The 27825-nt window shown below is 45.2% G+C and overlaps 1 protein-coding gene across 1 annotated transcript; it reads right to left on the bottom strand.

Moving 5' to 3' along the window:
• Positions 1-1835: 1835 nt before the first annotated feature.
• On the bottom strand, positions 1836-23018 carry LOC120930988 (proteinase-activated receptor 1-like). The gene is made up of 6 exons (XM_040342118.1): positions 22547-23018; positions 14043-14153; positions 13734-13791; positions 10371-10538; positions 7189-7215; positions 1836-2914 (listed from the first exon to the last, which is right to left on the bottom strand). Exons 1-6 carry the CDS (start codon positions 22553-22555, stop codon positions 1890-1892), a joined length of 1398 nt encoding a protein of 465 aa, XP_040198052.1. The 5' UTR covers positions 22556-23018; the 3' UTR covers positions 1836-1889.
• Between the last annotated feature and the right edge of the window lie 4807 nt (positions 23019-27825).

Below are 27825 nucleotides of genomic sequence, written 5' to 3'. Positions count from 1 at the left end.
AGTGTGACTCACAGGAGAAGAATGCAGTCTGCCATCCGTCCTGTTATCTTGCTTTGGGGAGCTCCGGTGTCTTCTTTATAGATAGCAATGATCGCCACTGTGCTGTCCTGCTTGCTCTGTCCTCCCCCCGGGAGGGGAGGAGGGGGGGAGACTCGGGTACTGCCTGACACACACACACAAGCATGGAAGAGATCGAGTTTCTCCTTTCTGTACAGCTCGCTGCCTGCTCCTCACTTGTCCATATGAGCAGTGACAATGTCCAGGCTCCTGGGTCTCCTCCCTCGCTCAACTCGGTGTCCAATGAGCGCTAGTTGTCAGCGCTGACATTTCCCATCCCTCCAGCCAGCTCCTCTCCTGCTCAGGACTCAGATTTGGCGCCACAAATTCAGCTTCTCTGGAGCCAATGAGAGAGCAGGGGTGTGAATTAAAGGCGGAAGCCTCCCCTGCAGTTAGAATAGCGAGCGATTCTCTCCCTTCTATAATGACACACAGCACCCGATAAGAGACGCTGGGCTATTAATCACATAATCGGGGCAACAGCCCTGCTTGGGGGCCCCCGGCCAGCTCGGGGCCCCCAGCAATTGCTTGCTTTGCTTGTCCTGTTCCGACGGGCCTGGTTCCCACATAACTTCTGTACGCCTGGAGATATTTCAATAATACCTGGTACACATATTACTTATATGCCAAATAAAAATATATGACAGTTACATTAATCCTTACCTACACCCTTATATAAAAGATGGGTATATTTATATTACTATGATTTTCCTCCCCAAAAGGTTAAGATAGGAAGACCGGGCAACGCCGGGTATTCAGCTAGTGTAAAATATAATATGAAGGATAAACCGACTTTCCTGTGGATTTAAGGGAGGGAGAGGATGGGGTTCCCCTTCTCTCTCCCCCTCTTTTATCTTTTTTTCTTTTATTTTTTTTTTTCTCTTTTTTTTTTCTCTCGCCTTTTTGGGGGGGGGGGGGGGGGGGGTGGGAAAGGGCAGATGCATCACTTGTCTCTGTGAGAGAGAGTGAGGACTAAGAAAAGGGTTAGAGTGGGAAGATTTAGTGAGGGAGTTTATGGGAGGGTCCAGAGCGAATATGTATGTATTTTTTTTGTCAAGAGGATTGTATTCATGTTTGTTTTTGGCAGTGTATTTGCCCTGTGCCTTTCCATATGCTGTTTTATGTAAAGAAAATAAAAAAACAAAAAAACATATAAAGTACAAAAAAAAATCTCAATAAGCGTTTATTGGTTGGTTTGCGCAAAATTTATAGCGTTTACAAAATAGGGGATAGTTTTATTGCATTTTTATTATTTTTTTTTTTACTACTAATGGCGGCGATCAGCGATTTTTTTCGTGACTGCGACATTATGGCGGACACTTCGGACAATTTTGACACATTTTTGGGACCATTGTCATTTTCACAGCAAAAAATGCATTTAAATTGCATTGTTTATTGTGAAAATGACAGTTGCAGTTTGGGAGTTAACCACAGGGGGCGCTGAAGGAGTTATGTTTCACCTAGTGTGTGTTTACAACTGTATGGGGGTGTGGCTGTAGGTCTGACATCATCGATTGTGTCTCCCTATAAAAGGGATCACTCGATCGATGCAGCCACCACAGTGAAGCACGGGGAAGCCGTGTTTACATACGGCTCTCCCCGTTCTTCAGCTCCGGGGAACGATCGCGAGGGGGTGTCTAGAAACGAATAGCCGCCCCTTCATCCCGGATTGCTCCCAGACGATTTTCCGACCGCCGCATGTACCGGAGGGGGGGGGGGGGGTACCGATCGGACCCCCGACCCACGTCTAGGCAGGGACGTATGGGTACGCCCATCTGCCTGTACATGCCATTCTGTGGACGTATATGTAAATGCGGCGGTCGTTGAAGTGGTTAAATAACGATTCCACTCTTAGCAAACTGAACAAAATATGTTCTCTCCAGTGACTGCTCTTTGTGTACAGGGGTCCACTTTTCTTCTGCTCTTGAGGGATAACCTTTCTTCCAGCGCAGCAAGCTGTAGACGTATTTCTGACACTCAGAGGAAGCAAAATAATAGATAAGAGGATCCAGACAACAATTTATACTGCTAAAACTGGAAGAGAGGATATAGGCAATATACAGAGAGAAATCATAATTATCAATCACCTGCTTGTAGTGAATTAAATAGATGACATTGGTGGGGCCAAAGCAAAGGACAAACACACACAGAACAACCACGGATAGACGGATAGCCCGGGATCTCTTATGGGTGCGATCAAATTTGGATCTGCTGAGACTGCAGATAATTCCAACATAACAAAAAGTTGTAATGAATAACGGTAAGAAATTAAAAAGTGAGAAAACAGTGCGGAAATACTGAAAATTGAAAAAAAAATAAACCCCAAAATGCTGAATATCATGGCACATTGTGTTATTTAGCATAGGAAATACCATGGTTTGTTCTCTTATGAGAAGAGGCACGGTGCTGGCCAATGAGATGACCCAGATGACACCGCACGCCACCCAGGCTCGGGAAACTTTGCGCCAGGATACGGACCGCATTGGGAAGACTACGGCCAGGAAACGGTCGACGCTGATACTTGTCATGAGCAGGACGGAGCAGTACATGTTACAGTAAAATGCAGTTGTAACAAAGCGACACATTCCTTCCCCGAAGATCCAGTTAGATCTCAAGAATCTGTAGACAATATAAAAAGGCAGTGTGCTAATGAGGAGGACGTCTGCGGCAGCGAGGTTCAGCATGTAGACCGTAGTTGGCGTCTTGACCTTCACCTTCATCAGGAATACGACGATCGCCATGATATTGAGAGGAAGAGCCACAAGGAACACAACAGTATAGATTGATGGGGCAAGAATGGTCACACTCCAGTGCCTGCTGGAAATACTTATCGCCTGATAAATTGCTGCACGGCTATCTGGAAAACAAAACAACATAATCAACATGAAAAAAAAAAAAACTAGATACACTGGACCGGATTCAGATAGGTTAGCGGATCTTTAGATCCGCGTAACCTATCTGATTTACGATCCGCCGGCGGAAGTTTTTGAGGCAAGTGCTTAATTCAGAAAGCACTTACCTCAAAACTTGCGGCGGCGTATCGTAAATCCCCCGGCGGAATTTGAATTCCGCGGCTAGGGGGCGTCTACAATTTAAATCAGGCGCGTCCCCGCGCCGATCGAACAGCGCATGCGCCGTCCGCAAATTTGCCCAGCGTGCATTGCTCCAAATCACGTCGCTAGGACGTCATTGGTTTCGGCGTGAGCGTAACTTGCGTCCAGCTCTTTTCTGGATAGACTTACGCAAACGACATAAAAATTCAAAACTCGGCGCGGGAAAGACGGCCATACTTAAGATAGGATACCCCTCACATAGCAGGGGTAACTATACGCCGGAGAAAGCCGAACGCAAGCAACGTAAAAAAAAGCGACGGGCGGGCGTTCGTTTCTGAATCAGCGGATATCCTCATTTGCATATTTGTCGCGTGTAAAAAACGAAACGCCACCTAGCGGCCGGCCTGGATTTGCAGCCTAAGATCCGACGGTGGAAGTCACTTACACCTGTCGGATCTTAGGGAGATCTATACAGAACCTGATTCTATGAATCAGCCGCATAGATCCGACCGTCTGGAACTCAGAGATACGACGGCGTATCAGGAGATACGCCGTCGTATCTCTATCTGAATCCGGGCCACTGATCTTTTCTTTTCTGGCAGGGAAGGGGTTAACACAAGGGGGCAATCAAGGGGTTAATTGTGTTACCTAGGGAGTGATTCTAACAGTAGGGGGAGGGGACTCACAAGGGGAGGAGACCATTCGGCGTTCCTCTGTACTGGGAACACACGTGGACGTGGATCTGTTTACACACACAGATCCACGCTCCTGCTGTGTTAACGGTAATCGCAGGTGCCCGGTGGACATCGCGACTGCCAGGCATGCGCACCAGGCTCCTAGATGGCTGGGAAGCCCAGGACGTCATATGATGCCCGCCCATGATGGAAGATCCCTCCTGAGGATGTAATTTGACTATGGGCGGGATGGGAAGTGGTTAAAGTGGATGTAAACCCTCCATACACCCAGTGAAGTGAACAGCCTCAGATGATACACAGGGATGAACCAAATCTCCCTACATAAGTTTTATATGTTCATTTGCTGTCTTCACATTTATATACTGTTTAGAAAGTTCAGATTGTGTTAGGAAATTTTCTCTTCCTGTTTAACACCTAGTGTGGTGTCTGGGCATACAGCCAAGATAGATACAATTGCTGATTGGAGGAAAGGCACACACCCCCTCTCATCATAGGCAGAGGCCTCGTACACACGACCGAGTTTCTCGGCAAAAAACAGCAAGAACCTTGCTGGGAGATATTTTTTTGCCGAGGAAACCGGTCGTGTGTACATTTTCGTTGAGGAAACTGTCGAGAACCTTGACGAGCCAAAAAGAGAGCAAGTTCTCTATTTTCTCGACGGGAGTCTGATTTGGCTCGTCGAGATCCTCGTCGGGCTGGTTTTCAACGAGAAACTCGGATGTCTGTATGCTATGAAACCCGCGCTTGCTCAGATTAAAGTATGAGACGGGAGTAAAAGTAGCATTTGTAATGGAGATAACACATTTTTAAAGCTGTAACAGACTGAAAAGTGCAAATCGTCTCTTACCAAACTTTTATTTAACACGCAAACACATGAAATTAGCAAAAGCAGCCCCAAGAGTTTAGCCAGTGGAATCGAACTTCCCCTGCCGTTGTATGTGTTGTATGTCACCGCGTTTAAGAACGAGGAGATTTTGGCTTTACAGTGTGTACGCAAAGCAAGCTTGTCGAGTTCCTCGACAAGCCTAACAAGGAACTCGACGAGGAACTCGATGTATTTCATCCGTCAAGTTTCTCGGTCGTGTGTACGAGGCCAGAGACTCTCAAGCCCCATACACACTATCAGTTTTCCTGATGGTTTTCTCTTCAGGTTTACCAAAACCATCTAATATGAGGTCAAACCTTAAGCGTTTCAATTTGAATGCAATCAGGCAGGTCCTTGTACTACATGGTTTTGGTAAACCTGAAGAGAAAACCATTAGGAAAACGGATAGTGTGTATGGGGCTTCCGAGGTGTTTTGTAACAGAGCCAGCTCCTTGCTAATCTATTTATAGCAACCTCCCCGGACAGAAATTTCAGGCTGCCTTTATCTGATGTGTCTGAGAATTTGTCAGGAGTTCTCAGGCTGATAACAGAGGAACAGTTCAGGAGAGAGCAATGGGACTTTGAAGATAGATAGCGAAATACTGCAGATATATGTGCCCAGCTCAAATTTCATGAATTGGGTTTACATCCACTTTAAAGTGGTTGTACACCCTGTACAACCACTTTTCCCTACAGGTCATCCTACTGTATATTAAGGCTTACCTGTAGGTGCTCGAAAAATCTCCTAAACCGGGGTACAATAATGATGGGCGCCAATGTCTACACCACATGTGCCATAGACAACGGCGCAGGTGCACTTTCTAAAGGAGGTCATGCCGTGACCGGCGGCTCCCACACGCATGCATCATCGCAGCTCCAGACCCCTTCACGCCGATATACGCAGAATGGCGCGGCTGGGCACAATCACGTACCTGTACGTCCTCTTTAAGAGCCCAGCCGTGGGGTCACGAGCGCGCCGCCGGCGGCGAACCCGGTCTGAAGCTCCGTGACCGTGCCTGCGGGACCCGCGGACCCGATCGACGCCGGTGTCCCGCGATCGGTCACAGGAGCTGAAGAACGGGGAGAGGTGTGTGTAAACACACCTTCCCCGTTCTTCATTGTGGCAATGTCAGTGATCGTCTGTTCCCTGAAATAGGGAAAGACGATCCAATGACGTCACACGTCCAGCCCCGCCCCCCTACAGTTAGAAACACATATGAGGTCACACGTAAGCCCTACAGTGCCCCCTAGTGGTTAACTCCTAAACTGCAATTGTCATTTTCACAGTAATCAGTGCATTTTTATAGCACTTTTCGCTGTGAAAATGACAATTGTCCCAAAAATGTGTCAACAGTGTCCGATGTGTCCGCCATAATGTCGCAGTCACGAAAAAAAATGCTGATTTCCGCCATTAGTAGTAAAAAAAAAATAATAATAAAAATGCCATAAAACTATCCCCTATTTTGTAAACGCTATAAATTTTGCGCAAACCAACCGATAAACGCTTATTGCGATTTTTTTTTTACTAAAAATAGGTAGAAGAATACGTATCGGCCTAAACTTAGGGAAAAAAAATGTTATATCTTTTTTGGGGATATTTATTATAGCAAAAAGTAAAAAATATAGATTTTTTTTCAAAATTGTCGCTTTATTTTTATTTTTTTCCAAAAAAAAAAAAAAAACCGCATAGGTGATCAAATACCACCAAAAGAAAGCTCTATTTGTGGGGAAAAAAGGACGCCAAATTTGTTTGGAAGCCACGTCGCACGACCGCGCAATTGTCAGTTAAAGCGACGCAGTGCCGAACCGCAAAGTTCCTTAACCTGCATAATGGTCCGGGGCTTAAGTGGTTAAGCAGTGGACATGGGTTATGGAACAATAATTGATTGATAATTGTAGTAGGATTATTGATGAATGGGTAAAACCAATTATCCATTTTAGCCTGTGAATTTTTTTCTGAAGGCTCAAACTTGTGTTGCATACAAAACACAAAATTCTGACCACCAAGAACACGGTGATGTACAACACTGTAACGAGCCTAGAAAAATGAAGGTCAATAATTCCAAGCATGCGTCGATTTGATTGAGAGCATGCGTGTTTTTTTGTGCGTCGGAATTGCATACAGAAGATCGGAATTTCCGACAAGAACTTTTCTTGTCGGAAAAAAAATTGAGAACCAGCTCTCAAATTTTTGTTGTCGGAAATTCCGACAGAAAAAGTCAGATGGAGCGTACACACGGTCGGTATTTCCAACCAAAAGCTCACATCGAACTTTTCTTGTCGGAAATTCCGACCGTGTGTACACGGCATTACAGCTGTATTCGATTTTTTTTTTTTTTTTACACTAGACGATCTGCAGGCCCCATCTCAGAGCAAATAATTTTGACTTTTGAGTCAACAGAATACTGGTACCAAAGACAAAAAAAGAAGCAAAACTTGTAGATACTGTATGTTTGATGCGAATGTCGTAATGTTTTGAATTTGAAAAAATAAATAAAAAATCTGATACGTTACTTACCATAGATAATAAATGTGGATTCATCATCTGCAAAAGTGTCAGGGTAAAGTGTTAGAGGATCACAAAATAAGAAATATACCATTTGGGATTTTCTTTTACACATATTTTGCAATAAAAAAATAAAAACATTTCCTATTCATTCTAATACAAACTTCTAGAGCAATGAGGGGTACATTGATTGATCAAACCCATGTTACGTGGCCCCATGTACACGGGATGCCGGTGCAAACTCTGCTGAACAATTTTTTTTTAAAAGCTGAAACCGGTGTTTAGAAACGCCTGTTTTGCCACGATTGCAGCCGCGTTTAGCAGCGTTTTACAGCGTTTGCGTCTATAAGCGTTTAGTTAACCGCTTGCCGACCAGCTGCCGCCGTTATACGGCGGCAGGTCGGCTCGGCTGCGCGAGATCACGTAATATTACGTCATCTCGCGAATCAGCCAATAGGCCACCAGGTCAATAGCCACAGGTGGGTTTCCAGCAATGGTGAGGCCTGTGCGATGATTTGCTTAAGTCGACCGATTTTATAGACCAGATGAAATCATAGGTGGATGCAGTGCTCTGAAGAAGCACATTGCGAAACATGTTGGCTCCCTGCATAATCAAGCATCTCATTTTGTGCATCAAGCATCTACTCATTGTCTAAATATGTAATTTGATTGTGCTATTTTTAAATTATACTATTTAATAAATTTATATTTTCTGAAAGAATTTTGTTTTGTGTGCTCGGCTTAATAACAGACATATTATCTCAAATTAAAGTCCCATCATTCTTGAGAGAGCCTAGTCTCTCTTATTTCTCTTTTTAAGACAAATGTATCATCATCCCCTAGGCAAAACACATGTAGCACTACCCCCAGAGGAGCTGCTGGATTGTTTTGGGCGGCATGTTACAGTAGGTGACCGCAATGTTGTGTCAATCTCGCTCCCTTTCTCGGCGAAATTGACCACCTATGAGCCCCATCGCGGGAGCCAGCGCCGAGCTGGCTTGCCGCGATAGAGACAAAGCCGTCATAGAAGCGACGGGGATCCGACTTGGATTCCCGCCAATTCTAGCTGCGGCATTTGGTATGCATTCCTGAGAGGGAGAACTCCACGCCAATTTTTAAATAAAAATCCGACATGGGTTCCCCCCCCCAGGAGCATACCAGGCCCTTAGGTCTGGTATGGGTTGTAAGGAGACCCCCCCTACGCCAAAAAATCCATTCACTTAGGGTGGGGGGCCGGTATCTGGGGGCCCCCTTATTTGAGGGGGCTCCCAGATTCCGATAAGCCCCCCACCCGCAGACCCCGACAACCAACGGCCAGGGTTGTCGGGAAGAGGCCCTGTCCTTATCAACATGGGGACAGGGTGCTCTGGGGTGGGGGGGCCCCGCAGTGCGCCCCCCTGCCCCAGATCACCCAACCCCCCATGTTGAGGGCATGAGGCCTGGTACGGTTCAGGAGGGGGGGCGCTCGCTCGTCCCCACTCCTTTCCTGGCCGGCCGGGTAGCGTGCTTTGTATACAGGTCTGGTATAGATTGTAGGGGGACCCCCTACGTCGGTTTTTCGGCGTAGGGGGGTCTCCTTACAAACCATACCAGACCTAAGGGCCTGGTATGCTCCTGGGGGGGGAACCCATGTCAGTTTTTTATTTAAAAATTGGCGTGGAGTTTTCCCTCTCAGGAATGCATACCAAATGCTGCAGCTTAAATTGGCGGGAATCCAAGTCGGATCCCCGTCGCTTCTATGATGCGCTCGCTGGAATGTGCTTTGTCTATTCCAGCGAGTGCGAGATGTCGGCACCATGTCGCCGAGAATCAGCGCGATGCTGTCGTGCTAGAAACACATTCTCGGCAACATGTACTGTACCTCTATTTTCTTGCCGTCTAGGGTATCAGATGAGAGCTGAGAAAAAGTTCAATGTCCACACTTTTGACTTCTTTTTCTTTGATTTATTTGCTGAACTTGGTAAAAGAATACAAGTAGTAGTTGAAGAGGTGGAAGGGTAACAGGTAATAGGTTCAGGTGCACAACTTCTGTCCGGAAACACTCCTGCTTCCAGCGACACAGCTTCCGTCGCCACTCTAGCCAGAGTGGGTATTGTGCACTCGGATAGACCTCTCTCAGAAGCCCAGCAGCCAGGATGGTGCACGGAAATTTTGGTAAAGTCTCTGCCACAGACCTTCTCAAAATGGAGACATGTTCGGTCCAAAATCCTCTCAGCACAGGATTCAGCACTGGGATCTTTCCCGATCAACTTCTTGTGAACTTAGAACTGACAGGCGACCATCATTCAGCCTTTCAGTAATGGTGCGGCCTTCGATGAAGTTCAAGGCCTCTCTTGAGATACCAGCCTTGTGCTCGGTGCTCTCCAAGATAGGTTCTTCATCAAGTGGCTTCCTCCCTCGGGACGGACAGCTCAGGACCACTCTGCAAACGTAGTCCCAGTCTGACTACCGGGCCTACTTAGTAAATCACAACTCCTGACCAACGTGGTCCCGGAGCCAGGAACACTTGAACACACATCCCCGGCCAAGAGGGCCACACACTGGGGGTGGTGGGATGACAGACCCAGGATCGACCACGACCCTGAACTAATGACGTCTGTCCCTTAAGTACTCCTCCCCAGCATGAACAGAGGAACGATCAATCCCCACTGATTGGCTGCCGATGGGGAACACCCAAAACACCTTGACCTGACTGCTGCTACCCTCGGCCTGGGGTGGTAATGGCACCCGAGACAACAATAGTGGTCACTCACAGTACAGCCATGGCTGGAACAGAGGCCCAAATTTGGTGAAAAATCATACAGTCTGAGTCAACTAACCCTCAGACTACCCTCTAAATTTAAAGCAGCGCCAGCTAAAAAGTAGCAGGCCACTACACAAATAAATACCCAATGCTGAGACGGGGGGCACAGTGCAAGGGTACATTTTTCCCCTGGGGTTTAGTTTTGAAGTGAGAAGGCCAGGGCCCAAACACTGCATCAGAAAATGCCCGACATAAGAATAATAATGTAAACCAAATAAAGTTGTCAATCCATTAAAAAAAAAGAAAAATGTGACAAACAACTTGATAAGACAACTCTGCAGTTTGGTGATCCTCTCTATAATGAGGAGATACACAATGATCGCAATGACTGAAAGATGCAGATAGAATGCTACATAATGAGTGTCGATATCGTCACCCTAGTGTGGCTTACCTCTTCTGATATTGTCCCGATCCAGTTCAAAGCCCTGAGCCTTGAAATCCATGAGCACGACGCTCACTATGGGACTAACCCTAAACATCACTTCTTTGCGGGTTATTGAATGTCCAAGTGGGGTAACCAAGGCTTCTATTGACTCATAGGCGAATATGAAGGGCCCCTCTGTAAAGCAAAGAAAGATAGAAAGTTCACATCTGAGCATGACTGGCAAGTTTTGAAAGATAAATGATGTGTGGTCGGGGGGGGCTGGACAAAGACAGTAGGGTTGGTCATGGCTAGAGCTTGTATACAGAGTGAACAGTGCTGGAACTGCCTAGACTAATTTACAAGCAGGTAGATTTGCGCCCTCTTATGGAGGCGCAGCGTACCGTTTTAACGCTACGCCTCCGTAAATCACGTGCGCTACGCTTCATTCACGAAGCAGTAATTTGCGCGGGCGCTCCGTAAAAATGGCCGGCGTAAGCGCGCGTAATTTAAATGATCCCGTAGGGGGCGTGGATCATTTAAATTAGGCGCGTTCCCGCGCCGAACGTAGTACGCATGCTCCGTCGGGAAAGGACGTCATTTGATTCAACGTGAAAGTAAATGGCGTCCAGCGCCATTCACGATTCACTTACGCAAACAACGTAATTTTTAAAAATCGCGACGCGGGAACAACGGGTATACTTAGCATTGGCTGCCCCTGCTAATAGCAGGAGCAGCCTTACGCAGAAACCGACGAAACACAAACAACGTAAAATGCGTACGCAGGGCGCGTGTACGGTTGTGAATCGGCGTGAGTATGCAATTTGCATACTCTACGCTGACCACTACGGGAACGCCACCTAGCGGCCATCGTAAGAATGCAGCCTACGATACGACGGCATAAGAGCCTTATGCCAGTCATATCTTAGGCTGCAGTCGGCGTAACCAGCTTTCTGAATACAGAAATGTCGTTACGCCGGCGCAACTAAGCAATTGCGCTGCGTAACTATGGATACGCAGACGCAATTGCTTACTGAATCCACCCCAAGGAATATAATTAAGAAGACTACAAATCCTCAAGTGAATCATCAAAGAGGATTAATGCGGAATAATGAAAAATTGAAAATTCTTTATTGGAAAATATACACTATATAAGAACATGAAACACCTTCACCATTTCAATAATAAAATATGACAATGTTGTCACCACAGACTGGCAGAGGCAACAAACATGCCTTCATCCCCATACATACCGTGTTTCCCCGAAAATAAGCCCGGGTCTTATATTAATTTTGGCAACACACAGTAGGGCTTATTTTCGGGGTAGGTCTTACCATGTAATGTGCCGTCTTCTCTCCCCCTCTCTCTCCCTGCCTGATAGGAATCTCCAGTGTGAACCGCGTTAAAATGCTTGTAAAATCCTATAATCCACTCTGTTACAGGAGTATATAATGTACAATGTGTGTGTTTCTGTAATATACTGTATTTATCGGCGTATAACATGCACAGGCGTATAACACGCACCCTAACTTTAAGAGGGAAGTTTCAGGGAAAAAACTTTCCAAAGCCCCCTTTGTATAACATGCAGGCACTTTTTACTCTCTATTTTCAGGGTAAAAAAGTGAGTGTTATACGCCAATAAATACAGTAATTGTGTTAAATACCTTTGTTATATCTCCGCTCTACGCTTCTGTGACCCGCCGGACCTCTCTTCCCCGCAATTATATTGTTTCTCAGAAACACACATATTGTACATTATATAATACTGTAATAGAGTGGATTATAGGATGTTACAAGCATTTTAAACTAGGGCTTATTTTCGGGGTAGGGCTTATATTGCAGCCCTCCTGGAAAATAACGTTAGGTCTTATTTTCGGGGTAGGTCTTATTTTCAGGGAAACACGGTACACCATGATCTCAGTATCCAACAAGGGAAGTAGGATTGATCTGTGAAGGAATGGCAAACAGTTCCCAGGTCACAATAGCAAAAATGCTATAGATGTCAGCAGGGCTTTTTTTCTCAGTGAATAGGTGCAGGAACTCCCTCCATCCGAGTCACCTCTTGTGTCCACCCCCTACACACCTCCGAGCACCATTCCTTGAATCCACCCCCTACTCACCTCTGAGCACCATTCTTTGGTTTCACACATTACCCACCTCAGAGCACCATTCCTTGATTCCACCCCCTACCCACCTCTGAGCACCATTCTTTGGTTCCACACATTACCCACCTCAGAGCACCATTCCTTGATTCCACCCCTACTCACCTCTGAGCAGCATTCTCTGGTTCCACTCCCTACCCACCTCCGAGCGCCATTCCTTGGTTCCACTTCATACCCACCTCTGAGCACCATTCCTTGGTTCCATCCCCTGCCCACATCCGAGCACCATTTCTTGGTTCCACCCCCTACCCACCTCTCAGTAATGGATATATAACTAATTATCAATTTATGGTGCTAAGTAATTTGTATGTAATTTGTTAATGATAGGAAGTGAAAAAGATAGGCCATGCCGTGGCCATATTTGGTCAATGATGTCACCAGGATAATTCCACCTTTTTTTTTAGAATCAGGGCCCCAGAAGGGTGAAGACCCAGAAACCTAGTGAAGGAGTGGTGGGAAATCCTTATGATGTGCAGAGCAGTTAAGCCTCGTACACACACACGGTTTTCTCAGCAAAAACCAGCAAGAAAACTGCTGGCAGAGCTTTCTTGCAGAGTAAACCGAGCGTGTGTACGAGGCTTTGAGGTTTCTCATCAAGAAAACTGTCCAGAATCTCAACGAGAAAAATAGAGAACCTGCCGAGTGATCGGACACGGCTGATCATGTGGTAAAGTGTCTCCGTAAGAGACACTTTACCTAGATCGATGTTGCGGGGTGTCAGACTGACACCCCGCAACAACGATCGACGCGATGCGTGCCCCCGGGGGCGCGCAGCGGCTCAATATCCTGAGGACGTCATATGACATCCAGTCAGGATTAAGCAACCACTTTGCCGCCGTCAATCTGTCATTGGCGGGCGGCAAGTGGTTAATGTGTGTTAAAGTCAAAGCAAGTGTAAATGAGCCCTAAGCGCCGGTAACTCTCCAGCATCTAACAAACTCTAATGCCGAGGTCCACACGGTCAGAATTTCCGATGGAAAAGGTCCGATGGGAGCTTTTCATCGGATATCCCGACCGTGTGTATGCTCCATCAGACTTTTTCTGTCGGAATTTTGATGGAGAGCATGTTTTCTATTTTTCCATCAGAAATTCCAATGGGGGTTAGCCCGTTTAAATGTCCGACCGTGTGTACGTGGCATTAATGATCAGTTTTTGGTGGAGTGACCTTGTAACTTGGTTTATCACATTTGAACACAATCTTGGCAGTTTACGGTTGTATTAGGCATATTACCTTCATCTATCATCCACACTTCAATGGCCCCCAGGTGAAAAGAGTTGTTCTTCTTGTTCTGCAAACAAAAGTACAAAAATATTCCACGAATAGAACATTTCACTTCAGGATACTAAGTACCAAACTGTCCATCTTATAATGTCTGATATCTGGAAATCAAAAAACTCCTCCTATTATAAACGGCTTTCCATGACAACTGTCTATCATCACCTCTGTACTCAGAGAACAGTCTGTAATTCTTTAAACATATTCCCCTCTCCCATGTCCCATCTACCCATTACATCCCTCCCCAGTCTGTGTCCTCCATACCTCTATGAACACCAGGCTAAGATCTCCTTCTGGAAATGCTAATATCAGCTCTGCTATGCCGTCATCACAAATCGCAATGGCCTCTGTGATTGGAGGTGATGGGATCGTCATCTGAAGAACACAAAGAACACAAGGATCAGTGCGAGATTGACCGGAGTGATAGCTTAAAATGCTTTTATTGCTTTCTGTCTAAAGCCTCGTACACACGATCGGACTTCCAACCAACTTTTCCGTGGATTTTGGTCCAAAGGGCGTTGGCCGTGAACATTTTTTAGCCAACATTCACCAAACCACGTGTTTTTTCAGCTCTTTACCGCCACCCTTTGGGCAACTTCTGCTATTGTTGGCTGTTGTTTAAAGCGGGGTTCCAACCACAATTAGCATTTTTTAAATATATGTCCTTTCATCCTGCGTTTTTATAGCTAGATTCAGGTAGATGGGCGCATCTTTGAGGCAGCGTAGCGTATCGTATTTACGATACGCCGCCGTAAGTCAGAGAGGCAAGTGCTGTATTCACAAAGCACTTGCCTCCTAAGTTACGGAGGCGTAGCGTGAATGGGCTTGTGTAAGCGCGCCTAATTCAAATGAGGATGAGGGGGCCGTGTTTTATGTAAACTACTCGTGACCCGACGTGATTGACGTTTTTTACGAACGGCGCATGCGCCGTCCGTGGACATATCCCAGTGTGCATTGCTCCAAAGTACGCCGTTCCGACGTGAACGTAAATTACGTCCAGCCCAATTTGCGTACGACTTATGCAAACTACGTAAAAAGATAGGCCTGTTCCGACGTCCATACCTTGCATGGGAATGCGCCACCTAAGGAGCAGCTTTATCTTTACGCCGGCGTATCTCTAACGTAAACAACGTAACTAATTGCGACGGGCGCACGTACATTCGTGAATCGGCGTATCTAATCATTTGCATATTCTACGCCGAACTCAACGGAAGCGCCACCTAGTGGCCAGCGTAAATATGCACCCTAAGATACGACGGCGTAGGAGACTTACGCTGCTCGTATCTTAGCTTAATTTAAGCATATCTGGTTTCCAGAATACGCTTAAATTTACAACGGCGTCGATTCAGAGTTACGCTGGCGTATCTACTGATACGCCGGCGTAAACCTATCTGAATCCACGTATCATAATATAAATCCGGTCACTTACTATTTTACAATCCGCCGACGATCCGCATAGTTATTCAAAAAAGATGGTCCACACCGTTGTAATTTTGCTTGTGGGCATTGTGAAGCCCACAAGCACTTACTTCCTGGAAGTCTTGGATGGGGAGTGATAATTGGGTAGCGCACGGCATCCTGGGAAATGATGACACACATTTCCCAGGAGCATTAGAGGGAGATGATGTCCGGATCCTAGGTGATTCCAAAGGCAAATTTCGTGGGACCGCATAGCAACAGGCATTTCCAGATGAGTAAACAAAAAATGTTTCTTTTTTAGGTCTAATGAGCACAATAATATAAAAAAAAAATTGGAATGGAAACTCCACTTTAACATTGGTTCTGAGCATGCGCGTTTGTACTTTGGATTTTAGTTGGACCAACTTGCGTACACACGATCGGATAAACCGACGTAACACATTTATTGCCCAAAAGTTGGTGAGCATGAACAGCGAGCTTTTGTTGTCGTTTATTCAGCCAACAATTGTCTGATGGAGCGTACACATGGATTATCCGACACAACACGACGTCCATCAGACCATTATGGCCATATAGTTGGATCGTGTGTATGAGGCTTAACATTTATAGTGCGAGGATTTATTTTAAAGTGGAGTTCCACCCATAAATATAACATTACATCAGTAGTTTTAAAAAAATGTCATTAGTCCTTTAAGAATTTTTTTTTTTTTTTTTAGATGCCTTCAAAGTGTTGTTGCTAGGCAGAATAGTTAATCTTCCCTCTTCCTGCACCTAGGTGCTTAAGCTTCCTAACCTACACCGCACAGACTCCTGGGAATGTAGTGGGTGTAACTTTCCAGGAGTCTGAAGTGTCAACTTTCTCTGACACTCCCGTTGCTATTGAAACCTGATCTGAAACCTATTACACTGCTTGTGCAGCACTGAGCATGTGCGAGATCTGCAAGGCTGAAATCCAGAAAGTCATACAGTCTGGCTTCATGATGCCCACACTTAAGATGGCCCCAGTCAATTTCTATTTTATAAAGTGTCTAAATGCTGTAACAACCTAACAAAATGGACCTTAGTTTACAGACTAACTTTACTAGAATACATTAAGCTTGTGTATTACAGGGGTATTTATATTTAAAAAGTGAAATTGTGACCGGAACTCCGCTTTAAGCTGAACAGAAAAAGTAAATTAACAGAACTGCCATTCTCTCTATTAAATAAGACATGTTCATTGTATCCCCCCGCCCCCCAAACTCTGCTCTGTCTCTGACGTCTTTACCCTCTGGCAGGTCTTTGTCTTAGGCCGAGTACTCACGAGCAGACATGTCCGATGAAACCAGTCCGCGGAGTCATTCGACGCATGCGAGGGATGGCGGGCGGCAGGACATGTACGGTAGGTCTGTACAGACGACCGTACATGTCCGGGTGGACAGGTTTCCAGCGGACTGTTTTAAAGCAAGTCCAGGAAACAGTTGTCCGCTGGAAACCTGTCCGATCCGCCCGAAAATGGTCCGCTCGGGGCCTACACACGGCCAAACATGTCTGCTGAAACTGGTCCGCGGACCAGTTTCAGCAGACATGTTTGGTCGTGAGTACGGGGCCTTAGAGGAAAAGACAATGGCCCAGATTCACAGAGAGCAAGGCGCACATTACGCCGCCGTAGAGCAAACACCGTGTGCTCCCAACGCTGCACCATAACGTACGCCCAGCCAGACACACGTCCAACACACAATACGCCGGCTTGTGTTCCCTGGTGCAGGCCTGTGCATGTCTGTTGCCGGGTTGCACCTCAATTATGGGGAATAACTTAACGCCGGACGTACAACTTACGCGCATCTTGCGTAGCATGCGCCGGGCGCACGCACGTTCGTGAATCGGCGTATTTCCCTCATTTGCATGTTTGAATGGCTAATCAATGGAAGCGGCACCATGCGCCCAGCCCTTATGTGCGCCCACCCTACGCCGGCGTGTGCAAGCTACGTCGGCGGGGTGTAGCCTGTTTTTAGCGCATGTTGGTTCGTGGGTCTGCCGCACACATACGCCGGCGCACATTTGCACTTACGTCGGCGTAACGTGCCCCCCAATATCTATGCGAAAAACTAAAAGCTCACAACACCAATCGCGTTCTGCGATCCACCAACCAAAATCTATTCCAGATACCCAAAGTCCAAAGGAGAACAAAGATTTGCAGTCCAAGGACCTAGACTTTGGAACGCTCTACCAACCAGCATCCGATTAGAGGTGAACTACTTCAGAAGAAAAATCAAAACCCATCTCTTCTGAGGGCAAAAAAGTTTACTCAGGGAATGGATACCAAGCGCCCAGAGGCGATTCAGTTCGCATGTGTTGCGCTATATACGTTTCTCACTCACTCCTAGTGCCTAATAGACATGTGCATTAGTTTTCGTCCGAATGCTTTTTATTACGAATTTCTGATATTTTCATTATCGTTTTAACAAATGATAACGAAAGCGCAGAATCCGAAACCCGAAAGATCCGACATAAACATAAATGCTTTATTTTCGTTTTCGTTGCGACAAAAGTTCGATATAGATAGGAGATTCAACATGACGGTGACAATAGCAATCTGTATCTATCGAACCTGAGGTCGAATGTGCCTAACCTAACTCTATTAGTCCAAGATTATTCTACATAGAGAGGAAAGATTCAACATTATAGAGAGAAAAGATTGCTGCTGGAATTGGATGGGGGTCTTAAAATTAAAATAATGATGATGATGAATGTTATTGGCTGATTGTAACCAATAGTGTTGAGCAGAATATGCCATATTCGATTTCGCAATATATCTCGAATATATATTCGAATATTCGAGATATATTCGCTAAATTCGAATATTCGTGATATTTTATCGAAATTAAATGATTGCGATTTTTCGCTATTGCGAATGCGAAAATAATTGCGATTTTTTGATAACTGCGGTAGGAGCACTCTGATTGGCTCAGAATATTCGTGATATTTTATCGAAATATCGCAACATGCGAATGCGATATTTATTGCGCAATTTCGAGAAATGCTGGAGGAGCGCTCTGATTGGCTCAGAATATTCGTGATATTTTATCGAAATATCGCAACATGCGAATGCGATATTTACTGCGCAATTTCGACAAATGCTGTAGGAGCACTCTGATTGGCTCAGAATATTCGTGATATTTTACAATACAAAATAATTGCGAATATTCGGCAAATGCGGAAGGAGCACTCTGATTGGCTCAGAATATTCTTGATATTTTACAATACAAAATAATTGCGAATATTCGGCAAATGCTGTAGGAGCACTCTGATTGGCTCAGAATATTCGTGATATTTTACAATACAAAATAATTGCGAATATTCGGCAAATGCGGAAGGAGCACTCTGATTGGCTCAGAATATTCTTGATATTTTACAATACAAAATAATTGCGAATATTCGGCAAATGCGGAAGGAGCACTCTGATTGGCTCAGAATATTCGTGATATTTTACAATACAAAATAATTGCGAATATTCGGCAAATGCGGAAGGAGCACTCTGATTGGCTCAGAATATTCTTGATATTTTACAATACAAAATAATTGCGAATATTCGGCAAATGCAGAAGGAGCACTCTGATTGGCTCAGAATATTCTTGATATTTTACAATACAAAATAATTGCGAATATTCGGCAAATGCGGAAGGAGCACTCTGATTGGCTCAGAATATTCTTGATATTTTACAATAGAAAATAAAAAGTGTTTTGCATTGGTGGTGATTCTTTACTCTATCCATCTGTCACAGCCATTTGTCAATCAAACACCTTGAAGATTGAACACGTTCATGCTGCATGCTTTGGACTTTTTTTCACTTCACATATCAAAGACATTTTTATGAAAGATTATTTTTCTATTATTGGGACTATATTTCTTTATATATTTGTTTCACTGTGTATTTCACAAGTTATTTGCGCTTGCTTATTTTATAATTTGCCCACATGTCTTGTCACTAGACATGTTTTTTATTCTTGTAGAGCGACTCCATTTTCTGTCTTGTATTAAATTATGTTGTATAACATTTTTGAGTTGCTGCTGTATTCTCCCCTTTTTTTAAGGTATGCGCAATTTTTTCCTTCTTACAAAAAAAAATAATATCAAACATACAAATATTCATAACATACACATACACAAAGCCCTCCCCTTTTGCATCAGAGACAATCAGAGTTCTCCTACCACAGTTATCGAAAATTCGCAATCATTTTCGCATTCGCAATAGCGAAAAATCGCAATTTTTTTTTTTCAATTTGGCAACATAAAAGGATCGCCTCAGCTTAGCTACTCGGCCCAGGGTCTCTAATCATACCAGCAATGCTTTTAGACGTCGATAGGATGTGATCTGTTTTAAAAATCAAATTGAAAAAATGCGAATATTCGGAATTGCGAATATTCACCGCGAAATTCGAAATATATCGCGAATACTCGAATATGCCATATTCGAGCCGAATATTCGCAATACGAATATTCGTGAGCAACACTAGTAACCAAAGAGGAGGAGCAGTAAAATAGCTAGAACTAAGTACACACGTACAGCCAACTTACTTTCACTTATGATTGCTACTCAACATGAACGACGAAGATTCGACGAAGCAGCGAAAAACATACAAATGTCGAATCTGTCATTGAAGGCTTATGGTGTTATGGTGTGAAAGTTCTAAGAAGATTCGACAAGCAGCTAAACTGTACGACGCCGAAATCGTAAATTTTTGGTCAAATGCTCGGCCCATAGGCTATAGAAGAATTTGAATGTTGGTTGACTAGTAATAATAATTCATAAATATAATTATTACTAGTGTCATACAACATTAGAATTCTTCTATAGCTTGTAGGTGGGAAATGTATGATTGCGGCGTCGTACAGTTTAGCTGCTCCATCGAATCTTCTTAGAACATTCGACAGACACCATGGCCCAGATTCTTAAAGGACTTACGACGACGCAGAGCCATGTACGCCGTCGTAAGTCCTAATCTGACACGTCGTATCTATGCGACTGATTCTTAGAATCAGTTACGCATAGATATCCATTAGATCCGACAGGTATAAGTCTCTTACGCCGTCGGATCTAAAATGTATTATTTTTTTTTGACCGCTAGGTGTCGCTTCCGTCGAATTCCGCGTTGAGTATGCAAATTAGCTAGATACGCAAATTCCCGAACGTACGCGCGCCCGACGCAGTAAAGTTACAACGTTTACGTTAGGCTTTTCCCGGCGTATAGTTGCCCCTGCTATATGAGGCGCAGTCAATGTTAAGTATGGCCGTCGTTCCCGCGTCAAAATTTAAAAAAGTTACGTTGTTTGCGTAACTCGTTCGTGAATGGGGCTGGACGTAATTTACGTCCACGTCAAAACCAATAAGTCCTTGCGGCGTATTAGGAGCAATGCACACTGGGAGATTTCCACGGACGGCGCATGCGCCGTTCGTGAAAAACGTCAATCACGTCGGGTCATAAAACACGCCCCCCCTTCCACATTTGAATTAGGCGGGCTTACGCCGGCTGATTTACGCTACGCCGCCGCAACTTACTGAGCAAGTGCTTTGAGAATACAGCACTTGCCCGTGTAAGTTGCAGCGGCGTAACGTAAATCGGATACGTTACGCCGCCGCAAGAGATACGCCATTCTACGAGAATCTGGCCCCTTATTTATTTAATTTATTTTTTTATGCCACAATGTACAGATATAAGATTTCCTATTGTCTGTGCCAGGGCTTTTTTCAGGGGGAACTCGGGGGAACTGAGTTCCACCACCTTTGGCTCAGATCCTTTGGTGCCTGCTCACCACAATTACTTGTAAACACAAAAGTCTGGTTTCTGTTTTTACAAGTGACAGCTCTGCACTCTGTGTGTAACCCCCCCCCCCCCTGAACTCTACACTCTGTATGTAATACAATCCTGGTATTTAATGCCCCATTAAGACCCTTCTACTGTTTGTGAAATCTGAACGGGGTCGTGGTTGAGTTCCTGCACCTATTTTCTGAGAAAAAAAGCTCTGGTCTGTGCCCAGTCTTGCCACACAGAGTTAATCCAGCTCTGAGCAATCCTCTTTTATTGTTCAATGAAAGTAAGTGTCTTATACCGTCGTATCTTAGGCCCCATACACACGATAGAATCCATCCGCAGATAAATCCCAGCGAATGGGTTTCTGCGGATAGATCCTATGGTGTGTACACGCCAGCGGATCTGTTTCCGCGGAGAAATCTCCTCTGGGATGGATTCCAGCAGATCGGATATTTGCTGACATGCACAACAAATCCATCTGCTGGAATCGGATCCCATGGATGGATCCGCTCGTCTGTACAGACTTACCGGATCCATCCATCCAAAGGGATTCCCCGCACGCGTCGTAATGATTTGACGCATGCGTGGAATTCCTTATATGACAGCGTCGCGCCCGTCGCCGCGTCATAATAGCGGCGACGGCGCGACACGTCATCGCCAGAGGATTTCAGCGCGGATTTCAATGCGATTGTGTGTACACGCCATCGCATAGAAATCTTCTGAAATCCTCGAGAGGATTTATCCGCGGATACGGTCCGCTGGACCGTATCTGCGGATAAATCCTCTCGTGTGTATGGGGCCTAAGGCTGCATATTTACGCTGGCCGCTAGGTGGTGCTTCCGTCGATTTACACAAGGAATATGCTAATTAGGTAGATACGCCGATTCACAAATGTACATACGCCCGGCGCTATTTTTTTACGTCGTTTACATTAGGCTTTTTCGGCGTAAGGTTGCTCCTGCTATTATGAGGCGTCGTTCCCGCGTTGAATTTTGAAATTTGTACGTTGTTTGCGTAAGTCGTTCGCGAATAGGGCTGTACGTAAGTTACGTTCACGTCTAAAGCATTGGCGATTTGCGGTGGAATTTCGAGCATGCGCACTGGGATTCTTTTACGAACGGTGCATGCGCCTTTCGTAAAGAACGTCAAATACGTGGGGTCACACTAAATTTATATAAAACACGCCCACATCATCCAAATTTGAATTAGGCGGGCTTACGCCGGAGCACATACGTTACGCCTCCGTAACTTAGGGTGCAAGTTGTTTCTGAATACGGAACTTGCGCCCTAATTTACGGCGGCGTAACGTATCGGAGATACGTTACACCCGCACATCATTACGCTGGGCTACCTGAATCCGGCCCAAGATTTATGCCTCGTGCCCTTCGCTGACAGTCCTATCTCTGAATTCTGAACAGGATATCATATAGTCATTGATCTGATAATGGGTTTCGATGGGACAATGCAAACACGTGGAGTTGGATTTGATGTTCTTCATTGGCATGGTCTTCTCAGACCTTTACAACGTCTAGATACTATACTCAGGACTAACTTACATTTGTCATTTTGGTGGAGTTCAGAATTAACTTAAAAGTTGCCTTTATTCTGAGACAGACTCCTGATATGCCAACTAAGACATATCCTGTGGGAGAGGTGGCGGAAGAAGGTTCCTGTGTGGTATGATCGGTGGGTAGCACAGTGGTACGATGTGCGGTATGATCGGTGGGTAGCACAGTGGTACGATGTGTGGTATGATCGGTGGGTAGCACAGTGGTACGATGTGCGGTATGATCGGTGGGTAGCACAGTGGTACGATGTGTGGTATGATCAGTGTGTAGCACAGTGGTACGATGTGTGGTATGATCAGTGGGTAGCACAGTGGTACGATGTGTGGTATGATCAGTGGGTAGCACAGTGGTACGATGTGTGGTGGGGTGTTCGGTCTTTTTTGGACAATGATCACACTGCGGAGTCGTTATATTCTGTATAGTAGTCGGTCTCGGTGTGACACCTCTAGTGTCTCCGATATTCTCTGCAATAAAAAGATGAGATGAAGACAGTTGAGTGACTTCTCAATTAAACCCTTTTCATAAAGAAAACAATCAATAGATCTACTAAATAAAAAACAGTGAAAAAAAGTGCAATAATGTACCGTATATTCTGGCAAAATAATAATGCCTCTACACTGCTTTGCAATCCAATCTGACAAACTCCAAGCATTGATTATGCAAGAATGGGCGGCCACCAGTCAGCTATGACTAAGCACTAGTTTCAGTGCGAAACGCGTCAGCAGTCATGTTTTTATTTAATTTTGCTGTGACTTGTAGTGCTGTCCTTCTTTTAACCACGTAAAGACCGCCTAACGCCGATATACGTCGGCAGAATGGCACCGCTGGGCACAATCACATACCTGTACGTTATTGTATAAAGCCCAGAGGTGGGTCGCCGCGCGCGCCCGCGACCCGGTCCGAAGCTCCGTGACCGCGGCCGCCGGACTCGCGGACCCGATCGCCACTGGAGTCCTGCGATCGGTCCCCGGAGCTGAAGAACGGGGAGAGCTGTGTGTAAACACAGCTTCCCCGTTCTTCACTGTGGCGCTGACATCGATTGTGTATTCCCTAATATAGGGAATCACAATCAATGACGTCACACCTACAGCCACACCCCCCTACAGTTGTAAACACACATGAGGTCACACATAACCCCTTCAGCGCCCCCCTTGTGGTTAACTCCCAAATTGCAACTGTCATTTCCACAGTAAACAATGCATTTTAAATGCATTTTTTGCTGTGAAAATGAAAATGGTCCCAAAAATGTGTCAAAATTGTCCATAATTTCGCAGTCACGAAAAAAATCGCATTAGTAGTAAAAAAATGTTTTATAAAAATGCAATAAAACTATCCCCTATTTTGTAAACACTATACATTTTGGGCAAACCAACCGATAAACACTATTGTGATTTTTTTTACCAAAAATAGGTAGAAGAATACGTATCGGCCTAAACTGAGGAAAAAACTTTTTTTTAATATATTTTTGGGGGATATTTAATATAGCAAAAAGTAAAAAATATTGCATTTTTTTTCAAAATTGTCGCTCTATTTTTGTTTATAGCGCAAAAACTAAAAACCGCAGAGGTGATCAAATACCACCAAAAGAAAGCTCTATTCGTGGGGGAAAAAGGACGCCAATTTTGTTTGGGAGCCACGTCGCACGACCGCGCAATTGTCAGTTAAAGAGACGCAGTGCTGAATCGCAAAAAGTGCTCTGGTCTTTGACCAGCAATATGGTCCGGGGGTTAAGTGGTTAAGGAAGGCTACAATTTGTTCAGAGTGCGGCTGTCCAGAGACAATTTTTGTTCCTGCTCGGCCACCAGTCAGGATGTGGCTCAGAAGTGTATTGACGGCATGCCAGGGGGAATTGCAGAGGTCTTGAAAAAGTTTATGCAAATATTGACTCTTTGCACAAACGTAACCGCTTGACGTCCAGCGCACGACGATATACGTCAGCACAATGGCACGGCTGCACAAATGGGCGTGCGGGTACGTCCCCTTTAAATGGGGGCATTGTGGGTGCCGGCCGCGTATTCTGTGATCGCGGAACCCGCCATAGTGTCACGGAGAGGCAGAACGGGGGGATGCCTATTAGCTAGATTCAGATACAGTTACGCCGGCGTATCAGTAGATACGCCGTCGTAACTCTGAATCTACGCCGTCGTAAATTTAAGCGTATTCTGGAAACCAGATACGCCTAAATTAGGCTAAGATACGAGCGGCGTAAGTCTCCTACGCCGTCGTATCTTAGGGTGCATATTTACGCTGGCCGCTAGGTGGCGCTTCCGTTGAGTTCGGCGCAGAATATGCAAATGAGCTAGATACGCCGATTCAGAAACGTACGTGCGCCCGGCGCATTTTTTTACATCGTTTACGTAAGGCTTTTTCTGACGTAAAGTTAGTCGAACAAATAGCTGGCCTAGCCAATGTTAAGTATGGCCGCCGTTGCCGCGTCGAAATTTGAAATTTTGATGTCGTTTGCGCAAGTCCTCCGTGAATGGGGCTGGACGTAATTTACGTTCACGTCGAAACCAATACGTCCTTGCGGCGTACTTTGGAGCAATGCACACTGGGATATGTCCACGGACGGCGCATGCGCTGTTCGTTAAAAACGTCAATCACGTCGGGTCACTAGTCATTTACATAAAACACGCCCCCCTGTTCCACATTTGAATTAGGCGCACTTAGGCCGGCCCATTTACGATACGCCGCCGTAACTTAGGAGGCAAGTGCTTTGTGACTACAGCACTTGCCTCTCTGACTTACGGCGGCGTAGCGTATATGCGATATGCTACACCGCCTCAACATTAAGCCAGTCTCTCTGAATCCAGCTAGATGTAAACAAGGCATGTTCTGCCTAGAGACAGGACTCTGGTCTACTAATCCCTGTCATCAGGAGCAGTGATCAGTGTCATGTTACATGTAGCCCATCCCCCACACAGTTAGAATCACCCCTTGGACACACTTAACCCCTTCCTCGCCCCTAGTGATTAACCCCTTCCCTGCCAGTGTCATTTACACAGTGATCAGTGCATTTATAGCACTGATCGCGGTATAAATGGCAATGGTCCCAAAATAGCCTCAAAAGTGTCCGATGTGTCTGCCGCAATATCATAGTCACAATAAAAATAAAAAAAACACAGATCGCCACCACTACTAGTAAAAAAATAATAATAAAAATGCCATAAAACTATCCCCTGTTTTGTAGACGCTATGGGCCAGATTCACAAAGAGTTACCCCGGCGTATCAGTAGATACGCCGACGTAACTCGCAATCTAAGCCCGTCGTATGTTTAACTACTTGCCGACCGCCCACCGTCGTTATACGTCATCACTTTAAAGATGAATATCTCGGTAACGGCAGCAGCTGCTGCCACAATCGAGATATTCATCTCTTCAGTGGGCGGTCCGGTACACGATAACGGCGGTCTTCGCGGCGGATTCGCCGCGAGATCGCCGTTATCGGTGGCGGGAGAGGGCCCCCCCCTCCTGCCGCTCTCCCGCACCCTCCGCCGCTTACCGGAGCCGTCGGTAGCGGCGGAGGGGATCGGGACCGTTCGGCAGCTGAGCGGGGACGAGACTGAAGGAAAAATCTCCTTCGCCCGTCCCCATAGCTCTGCTGGGCGGAAGTGACGTCAAAACGTCAGTCCCGCCCAGCCTCTTAAAGCAACATTTTTTTTTTTTTTGTCATTTGAAAAAATGACATTTCCAATTTTTTTTTTTTTTTTTTTTTTGCATTTAAGCCCAAATATGAGATGTGACGTCTTTTTGACCCCAGATCTCATATTTAAGAGGACCTGTCATGCTTTTTTCTATTACAAGGGATGTTTACATTCCTTATAATAGGAATAAAAGTGATAATTTTTCAATTTTTTTTTATTTCAGTTTTAAAAATTGTAAAATAAATAAAAATAAATGCGAAAACCCCCAAAAAAAATTTTAAAGCGCCCCGTCCCGATGAGCTCGCGCGTAGAAGCGAACGTATACGCGAAAACGGTGAAAACGGTGTTCAAATCACACAAGTGAGGTATCGCCGCGATCGTTAGAGCGAGAGCAATAATTCTAGCCTTAGGCCTACTCTGTAACTCAAAAAATGCAACCTGTAGAATTTTTTAAACGTCGCCTATCAAGATTTTTAAGGGTAAAAGTTTGGCGCCATGCCACGAGCGGGCGCAATTTTTAAGCGTGACATGTTGGGTATCATTTTACTTGGCGTAACATTATCTTTCACAATATATAAAAGAATTGGGCCAAATTTATTGTTGTCTTATTTTTTTATTTAAAAAAGTGAATTTTTTCCAAAAAAAGTGCGCTTGTAAGACTGCTGCGCAAATACGGTGTGACAAAAAGTATTGCAATGACCACTATTTTATTCTCTAGGGTGTTAGAAAAAAATATATATCATGTTTGGGGGTTTTAAGTAATTGTCTATCAAAAAAACATGTTTTAGTCTCGTAAACACCGACTCTGAGATACACTTAAACCTACCTAAGATACGACGGCCTGCGCCGTCGTATCTTAGGGTGCAATATTTCCGCTGGCCGCTAGGTGGCGCTTCCATTGAGTTTGGCGTAGAATATGCAAATTAGTAGATACGCCGATTCACGAACGTACGTTTGCCCGTCGCAGTAAAGATACACCGTTTCCGTAAGAGGTATGTCGGCGTAAAGATAAAGCTGCCCCCTAGATGGCGTATCCTATGTTAAGTATGGCCGTCGTTCCGGCGTTGAAATTTTACGTCGTTTGCGTAAGTCGTCCGTGAACGGGGCTGGACGCCATTTACGTCCACGTCAAAACCAATGACGTCCTTGCGATGTCATTTAGAGCAATGCACGCCGGGATATTTTAGGGACGACGCATGCGCAGTTCGTTCGGCACGGGGACGCGCTTCATTTAAATGAAAAATGAAACACCCCCCCTACCCGCCGAATTTGAATTCCGCCGGGTGATTTACGCTACGCCTCCGCAACTTTACAGGCAAGTGCTTTGTGAATAAAGCACTTGCCTGAAAAACTTGCGGCGGCGTAACGTAAATCAAATACGTTACGCTTGCCCAAAAATACGCCCATCTACGTTAATCTGCCCCTATAACTTTTGCACAAACCAATCAATAAACGCTTATTGCGATTTTTTTTTTACCAGAAATATGTAGAAGAATACGTATTGGCCTAAACTGAGGAAAAAAATATTGTCCAAGATTCTCGTAGAATCGCGCAAAACTGTGCGGGCCTAACGTATCTCATTTATTCACAAAGCACTTGTGTGTAAAGTTGCGTCGGCGTAGC

The sequence above is a fragment of the Rana temporaria genome, chromosome 3 (genome assembly GCF_905171775.1).
Source record: "Rana temporaria chromosome 3, aRanTem1.1, whole genome shotgun sequence".
Taxonomy (NCBI): Eukaryota; Metazoa; Chordata; class Amphibia; order Anura; family Ranidae; genus Rana; species Rana temporaria.
This window is presented reverse-complemented; position numbering and strand designations above follow the sequence as displayed.

Coding starts and splice junctions, on each gene's coding strand:
- LOC120930988 (XM_040342118.1), bottom strand. Junction 10,539..13,733: donor AGTGTGGATGATAGATGAAG/GTAATATGCCTA, acceptor TTTGCTTTACAG/AGGGGCCCTTCATATTCGCC. Junction 2,915..7,188: donor ATCCACATTTATTATCTATG/GTAAGTAACGTA, acceptor TTTGTTTTCCAG/ATAGCCGTGCAGCAATTTAT.